The 8,511-nt window shown below is 36.2% G+C and overlaps 1 protein-coding gene across 2 annotated transcripts; it reads right to left on the minus strand.

Annotated features, from left to right (window-relative positions):
* Positions 1 to 3,313: 3,313 nt before the first annotated feature.
* On the minus strand, positions 3,314 to 7,835 carry LOC137820546 (phosphatidylinositol 4-phosphate 5-kinase 2). 2 transcript variants are annotated; one of them, XM_068624685.2, is made up of 8 exons: positions 6,368 to 7,835; positions 6,105 to 6,269; positions 5,750 to 5,915; positions 5,357 to 5,467; positions 5,075 to 5,268; positions 4,840 to 4,970; positions 4,649 to 4,745; positions 3,314 to 4,029 (listed from the first exon to the last, which is right to left on the minus strand). In XM_068624685.2, the coding sequence occupies exons 1-8, from the start codon at positions 7,384 to 7,386 to the stop codon at positions 3,744 to 3,746; spliced, it is 2,169 nt and encodes a 722-aa protein (XP_068480786.1). In that variant the 5' UTR covers positions 7,387 to 7,835; the 3' UTR covers positions 3,314 to 3,743. The 2 variants fall into 2 exon arrangements, with proteins under 2 accessions (XP_068480786.1, XP_068480787.1); XM_068624686.2 differs by having other exon boundaries at positions 4,653 to 4,745; positions 6,368 to 7,692.
* Positions 7,836 to 8,511: the final 676 nt, after the last annotated feature.

Here is an 8,511-nt window from a genome sequence, read left to right on the forward strand (position 1 = left end):
TGATATAGGCATCATTGGCAGTTACTTGTCTTATCAATGGTTGATAAGACTTTTGTGTGGTTCTGTTCCCTACACAAGAAGATTCCCACAAACTTTTAGGATATCATTGATACGTAAGTACATTATAAACTGAACTTTGTATATGTTACTAATTAACCATCTACTTACGAGGTTTTTTGTATTAACCAGTTCATGGCGTGGATATAACATCCTAAAAGGTCGATCAATTTCAAATAATTTGAACTGGATAAGAATAAAGGTTTGTAATTTTTTTCTTTCTCTATTATCATTGTTTATCAATATACTAACATATTACTTTTTATTGAATTATAGTGTAATAAACAACCAGGAAGCTATGAGTTTGGCTATTACATTATGCAATGGATGATTGTCATTATAAGACTAGGTGTTAAAACTGGTTGGAAAGAGGTACTATATATGTTAAATCATTTTTATAATTCTTGAACATATATATATATCTAAAAACTAATTTATGTCAACTTTGCAATGCAGTTATTCACAGAAGAAACACCAATGAATGAGGAAGGCATTTCATATGTTAGAGATTCTTGGTCCACATATTTCATAAATTTTTATAACTCTAGCATAGGTAAACAATAGTGGTTTTATTATATGTAATTTGATTACTTGTAAATGTACATTTTGATGATTTCAATTGATTACTATATTTATGTATTTGTCTAGCTGGGTTTGATCATTATGCAGGTTATTAAATTATATGGTTTATGCACAATACAAACTGCACTTTAAAAAAAAAACACTATTTACAAATGCGGTCATTTACCAATATCGCATTTGTAAATGTGAATTCCCTATTTACAAATGCGGTCATTTACCAAGACCGCATTTGTAAATGTGATTTATGAATGCGGTTTTTACCAAGACTGCATTCGTAAATCCTAAACCCGTAACCCTCATCCCTCATTCAGAATAATATACAAATGCGGTTATTTTAAGTAACCGCATTTGTAAATCTAATTTATAAATGCGGTTCTATGACCGCATTTATATATGCCCGATTTACGAATGCGTGTTGATCAAATGCGATTCTATGATCGCATTTGTAAATATAAAATAGTCGCATTTGTTTTACATTTCTACACTGGTGAATTTAGCCATTTATGATCAATCCAAACATATTCTTAGTGGAATATTTTAAGATAATGAATTAATATAAATAACCTTAAACTCATTTGACAACGTGTTGTAAATGTATTAATATTTAAATTATGCATCTTTGTAACCTTGTATAATAATTCTACATGTGTTTTAATTAACTTTTGGGGATGTGGAATTTGACTTCAACACAATTGCTAGGCACATCATACAATTTTGTTGGATGGAAATTTGAAATGTAGCTTTTATAAATTTATAATATTACTGGACTTAACTACTAAAACTGCTTAAGGTATCCATCATTGGTAGTGACTCTCTAATTCTGAGTCAATGCATATGCACATTATTTTAACAAAGGTAGCAGAGCTTAGTTATATTAAAAACCCTTCATTTGGAAGAAATGAGTTGGTGTGGGACGCAAGGGTTGAAATGCACATGGAAAAAGCACTGTTCCTCACTCCTTCTGCTAAGCCAAAAGTGCAAAGGCATGCACTTACTTCTATACGTGTATCTACATTACTCGCATCTAAATGTCTGATAGATGCCCTTCTCAACAGTTAATCATGCATCAATCCAACACATGCTCACCATGTTACACATATTTAATTATTAACGATTCGATTTTAAATTTAATTTAATTTTATATAATTAATTTTTTAAGATTTACGTCTAGTTATATATCATAAAATATCATTTATTTATATATTATAAAATATGTTTATGTTTATGTCTGGTTGTATATATGGTAACTTTTGTGAAGAAGGTTTGTGAATGCGATTTGTAAAGGAAAGGACGAGGAAGAAGTTGGAATTCATGGCGAGGTAGGCATTCTAGAAGTGGAACTTCCAGCAAGGGAGAGGGAACAAATGGGAATAGCCCCACTTAGTCACAGTGACGTTACGTAGCTCGATTGCTTCTTGTCTCAGCAAATGGACAACAGAATCTCCCAACAAGATAACAAAGTCAAAAACAACATCACTGCTTCCTCTATTCTTCTTACTATCAACGATGATATTATAATATAAGATTAATGAAAATAAATTACTGACTATTTTGTATTCTTTTCTTGTTACTGGCGTTGAACGTTTTGTAAGAAATGGTTAGAGGGAATAAAAGAAAGAAGCATAAGCATAAACTTTATGCGCCTCTGCCCCTGACTTTGACCTCTGCACCGAATTTCAAACTTCATTCAGACATATCTTACTACACAACTCCCCATGGCTCATTGGCCTGAGCAACGCATAATTGTCCCTCGATACCATCTCAGAATCAATAATAGTTTACTCAGTCTACCACTGAATGTTGGCCACCACTATAAGTAACCGTGTAATTGTTTTACCATAAAATAATGTTGTTCCTGACCAATAATGTCCCGTGAGGAGTCTTGCAAAAATCCTACTTCTTCTCTGACACATTTTTAAAGCTTTAACCATTTTGCATAACTTTTAAAAGAAAAGATTAATAATATTAAAGTTAGTAATTTAACCTCTTCTCTTGATATGTTCACATAAAATAACTTCTTCAAAGCAAAACAATAATCGGGAAATATATTTTTTTAAATCAAGTTAAATATATTTTAAAGCAAATACTGATCTATACTCCAAAAGGATACAAATCAACAAATAGAAACATTTTTTTAATTAAAAAATTTACATATGTTCCAATCTTTTAAGATTTTTCAGAACTTTTGTCAGAGTGAAAAAAAAAGTAATTTAAAAGACTTTTGTTAATAATATCTATAAATGACTTTTTTTTGTAAATATTGACAACAGATACTAAATTATAGTCCCAAAATAGGTTTTTTGAGAAATTAAAAGAAAAACAGTAGAACTAGACAGAGTGAAAAGTAAGAAAGCAAAGAAGATGAGAGGAAAAAACAAGAAACACTTGCGAATCTTTCTCATGCTTTCTCTGCTTTTAATACCTCACAGCCCAATGCCCCTACTTTCACTGCAAAAGTTATCCCCTTCCATTTTAATGTTCCTCATCACCGTATAGAGCTGAGTCACCTTTAGTAATTCATTTTATATTAAAAAAGTAAACGACTTTGGTTGTGTGGGAGAAATCCCTATGCGCTAATGGTCCTCCATTTCACAAGTCTCCAAAATATCTCACATCGAACAAGAAACCGCCAACTGACCAGAAAAAAAGCAAAAGAAAAGAAAATTAGTCAAGATTACCATTAGAAAAATACCCTTCTGCCATCAATGCTTTCTGAATGAGCTGTACACTTTCTTTATTAACAGACCAATCTCGTGAGAAACATTTTCAAGTCTCCTATCTATCATTTTTTTCACATCATATTCATATCCTATTTGTGACCACAAAAAGAATTCACAGACTCAGCCCCTTTCACGGAAAAACAAGACACAAGAAAGACAGAGATCATTTCTATCATCCACCATGTACAAAAGATCTCCCTGCCTTCATTATCATGGCTGTGCATCTTCAAAATTCAGCCATGAAAACAACCTGCATTCAGATGAACTCTCTTGGTCGCAGCCGCAGAAACAGTGGCACCGCCAACTGCAAGCTCTCCCACTCCACAACAGATTCATCTGTCAGCTATTTTCTGGATAGATGAAAAACCTTTTTTTTTCTTACTGTTACCGGTCTTCAATGAATATTCTACCCACAAAATCCCGGAACCTTTTTGAGTAGAGCTTTGGATCAACGGCTGAGATTGATGACGGGTCAACCTGTAAAGACTTGTAAGCATGCTCCAGTTTCTTGCTGATATCATAATCTTGCAAAATGTCAATAATCCCAAAATATAAAACAACATCGTAAGTTTCTCCACTGCAACATGGGGTGTATTGATTAAAATCACTCCTCCGAGCCATGCGCTCTGCTCTCACAGGCATATTGGCTCCTAACCTAATCAATGATCTCCTGAAACATGAAGAGATATATGTAATAAGATGGAGTATATAGGATAAATATTGAACAAAAAGTGCACAGATAATATAAAAAAAAAAATATCCAAGGTGAAAAATCAAGAATGGCCACCGAAAACAAAAGACGGACCTATATTAAATTAAGAACTCTCCAAATTGTTTTTAAAGAGATTAGGACCACAACCTTCATGTGTGATGTATCCCACAAACTACTGTTTCCTGCTACTCTATCCTCAACTACACACACGATGATTCAAACTACTTGCAAAGTTGCACTTATTATATATCATGAATATCCTGCTACTCTGTCCTCAACTACACACTACTATGATTCAGACTACTTGCAAAGTTGCAATTATTATATATCACGACTATAGTCAATTCAGCAGGTCTACAACAATTCAAGAGTCCTTATCTACTTTTTCAGTAAGACGGTACTGTGTACAAAATACACGCGTATTCTTAGGTTGTATAGTGAACTAAAACTGATTCAAGTAGATCACTGTACCAACCCACTAAGACACTGGATGCAGCTGTTAGCACAGCCCAATTATTCTATCAACTTAAAAACAAGCAAAAAATATAGGTAAAGGAAGTGAACTTTTTTCACATACCGACCAGATTTAACCCTATCTCTATCCTGCAGCTCTGCTTCGAGAAAACGATAACCACGCATGAACTTTTCACTCTGATAAGAGTCCTCCGACTTTCCTAAAGAAGCAAGAACAAAATTACTCATCCACTGGTTATACTGTCACGTAAACATTCTTTACTATCAGCACTGAAGTGAAATATGGATCAATACCTGAGCGCAGAAGAAACGGTGACAATCCAATTTTTTCATATGTATTATCATAACGAAAATGAAGGCCAACTAAGAGACTATAATCCATAATTCCCTCCGCTTCCAAGAACTCACAGTCCCGCTCAATTTGTCTGCACATAATGTTGAGAAAAGATTAAATCAACAGATATCATGGCGTTTCCTTGCCAAGTAACAGCCATGAAAGTGTTAAATAGGCAAAAACTAAATGGCATACTTGATGAGATCCTGAAACCAATTTTTTTGTAGACGAAACACAAAATTGAGATCCAGGTCCTTGAGGGTGGTGGTTTCGTCAATTTCCTCCTTCGTCTTGTCTGTGGTCCGGCCATGGGAAGATCCTTTCAAGTCAAATCGTCTATGGATTGGATATTCCGAGCAGAACAGATTGCCCATCACAATAAAGCGTGTCTGGATTTCAACATCAACATATCTTTAGGCACTCATGCACATAAAACTACTGCTTCAAACAGCAAACAACTTATCTCTGAAGATATACCTTTTGGCCTCCAATTGGTTTGACACAGTGTACTCCATAGAACTTTGTAACAAGTGAGTTCTCATATTTAGAAACATGTTGGTAATAGCTTCGGAGCATCCGAAGAAGCACCTGAAAGTTATGTTATTGAAGCCAAAGTTAGGAATTAATAAAGATGACAACCAAACCAAAGATTAATAACTGATTTGAATACATTTCAAAACTAAAGCAAAACTGGACCTCACTCCAGAAAAAAAAAAAAATCTCATCAAGGTACGATGATAAAAGGGATTTAACAATCTACTGCAGAAACTAGGGTTCTTTGAAATAAAAACACTTCCATTTAGTATGTTATTAAACATGGAAAGATATTTTCAAATTTATTTGAGAGAATCTAAAACACATGTATCTAACCTTGACTTCGGATTTCTTCACCGTCTTTATCATAAACCTGTCATCCTGTGTCAAGTAGAAAAAGCTTCCACTTTTCCCCGGAGAGGAAAGCTCCCTGAGAGCATCATTCCCACATATGGCCAACATGTAATCCGCAGGGTCCACCTGAAATAGCTTTCTCAATTGTCTGCAATACGAAAGCAGAATCCAGTCAACAAGAAGCAGAAAAAGCTGCAATGAAACTCTAACAGTATTCCACAAAATTTGAGCATGTAATTATCATTGCAGTCTTAGGATTAAAAAAAAATTCTAACTAATTGTGTCTATAGGATAAAAATAGGATAAAATGATGAAGCCAAAAATGAAAAGGCTATACCTAAAAACCATAGGGCAGTAGTCTTTCCAGCGGAACTCCGCCGATTGGTGCGGTGGTGTAATTTTAGATCCTTCAGAGGGAAACCTAGTCCAGAACTTTTCCTTTGGATCAAAATCGTTTGATATTAGCCCTCGCGAAATGGAAGCTTCCTTCCCAACAGAGTACCTAGGAAACAACACAACAACCAAAACCCCTGAACATAAATTCACTAAACCAAAAGTAATGAAGAGTATAAACTCCAGAAGAGTTAAATTTAAACCCACCTTATACCCAGTTGCAGATTAAGCATAAGATCATAATTCTTATGCCCCTTTGATATAGTCTGGCCCGGTCTCTTGACCTCACCGGAAAAACAACAAGGATTTCGTCGAAACGGCTTAACATGTCCCCGATCCAACTCGGTTGCTTTCCCATCCGGATACAACAAAGACACATTATCGATGATATCACAGGTTATATCCCCTGCTTCACCCTCGGATTCCCAGATACAAATCCGGGGAAAACTCTTGACACCACTTCCTCTGGAACTGTCCACGGAAGACCTCTTCCTCATAGTGACAGTGTGATTATCACCACTCCCGGGGTAAAAGGTTCCATCAAGCTGATGCACCTTAAGGTCATTGTTCCAGCACCCAACATAGCAGCTGCCATCAGGCCAAGTGAAAACCCCTTGCCCCTTTTGAACCCCGTTCTCCCACTGCCCCTCATAGCGATTCCCATTGGCCCAAATAAGCGTACCTCGCCCACAAATAACCCCGTTCCTCCACTCCCCGAAGTACTCGTTACCGTTTCTCCAGACGTACCTCCCCTCCCCCTCCTGCACGTTCCGCTTCCACAACCCCTCGTAGAAGTCCCCGTTGGCGTAACGCTTCTGCCCGTACCCATGCTTCCTGTCGGAGCTCCACGACCCGCAGTACGTCTCACCCTGGGATCCCGTAAAGGTCCCAAACCCCTCCATCCGACCCGATTTGAATTCACCCTCGTAGGTGGCGCCCGAAGGCCACGAGAACTTCCCCTTCCCGCACGCCTTCCCTTTCTTCCACTCACCTTCGTACATACACCCGTCTCTCCACAGATACTTCCCGGATCCGCTGGGCGCGTTGCCCAAGAAGCTCCCCATGTAAACGTCACCGCTGGGCAACCTCTTCTCCACGCACCTGCTGCTGAGTTCCAATCCCTCCTCGCTCGGCGTCACTCTTCGGTTCCCGGCTTTTACCCTGCAAGTCTCTCTCTCCGCGTCTGGGGTCTTGCTCCTAACCTCCTGCACAAGTGCTTGGCGCATTTTGGTGGTGGTGTGGATGGAGGTTGCGTAATCAACGCATTTCCAACGGCATCAGATATAAACTCACTGCCACGCTCTGCACATTACCAATTAGAAGTGAAGAAATGAGGAGATTGTGGGTAGAATTATGTTGGTATTTTAGGTTGGTCTTGCTTTGCGTTTTGGTGGGTGTAGTGGTGTTTGTATTCTTGGGTGGAGTGGAGGCATATCAACACCTCATAACACAAAACACAAGCCAGATGGATAGAGATTAGAGAGAGAAAACGATGGTATGTTATGTGTGTACATCATGCATGCTCCTGCCTCTTCTTCTTCTTTTCATTTTTAAATATAAATAAATAAATATATTGTCGATATTATTGTTGTTAAATGAAAATGGTTGGAAAGAAAAAGAAAAGAAAAAGATGTAAGGGTATGAGTAGTTAATTAGGCGGCTTTGCCTAGGGAACCTTGCTAACTGTTGAATGTAGAAAAGCAGAAATAAAGAGAAGCCAGCTAGGCATTCGTTATTTTTAATGGGACCAATACACCCTCCTGCTCTCTGTAACTCTTAGTTAACCCACCCACGTAACGGAATTGCCTAGGACTCTCTTGACCTTCACAATTCCACCTTTTGTTTTTTTATATCCACTGTTTTCATCATGCTGTACTCAATCTAAACTTTTTGCTAATAACCTCTCACATGACATTTATATCTCATCTTGCATATTAATGCTATATAGCCAAATTCAGTTTAGTTTTAAACAACTATTTTTTCAGTTCAATTTAGTTTAGTTAAATGTTGTGTTGTGGGTTGATACTTATTGTAATAAATGTAAAGTGAAATGATAGTACCAGATGTCAATTATTCTATTATTATTTTTTAATTTACTTTATTAAGATAACAAAAATAAACTACTCTAACCATAATACATATATATTTACAATCACATCCAAAATATATTGGTATTGGCTTTAAAAAATATAATAATAATAATGTTTAAAAGAAATTAAACATTTGTGCATATTTTATAATTTTTGCATGATCTATCAATTTTGTATTTGTATATGTTATAATAGTAAATATCATCATAACAATCATTACACTACAAAATATAATATATAAGGGTAACTTAATTGACTTAA

Source organism: Phaseolus vulgaris, chromosome 9 (assembly GCF_051622355.1).
Source record: "Phaseolus vulgaris cultivar YP4 chromosome 9, ASM5162235v1, whole genome shotgun sequence".
NCBI lineage: Eukaryota > Viridiplantae > Streptophyta > Magnoliopsida > Fabales > Fabaceae > Phaseolus > Phaseolus vulgaris.

What these genes read in the sequence shown, in the direction of transcription:
- LOC137820546 (XM_068624685.2), bottom strand. Translation starts at nt 7,386, where the DNA reads ATGCGCCAAGCACTTGTGCAGGAGGTTAGGAGCAAGACCCCAGACGCG. An exon ending in TGAAGAAATCCGAAGTCAAG is followed by an intron (nt 5,468 to 5,749) that starts GTTAGATACATG and finishes CATAACTTTCAG; the next exon opens with GTGCTTCTTCGGATGCTCCG. An exon ending in AACCAATTGGAGGCCAAAAG is followed by an intron (nt 5,269 to 5,356) that starts GTATATCTTCAG and finishes GTTGAAATCCAG; the next exon opens with ACACGCTTTATTGTGATGGG.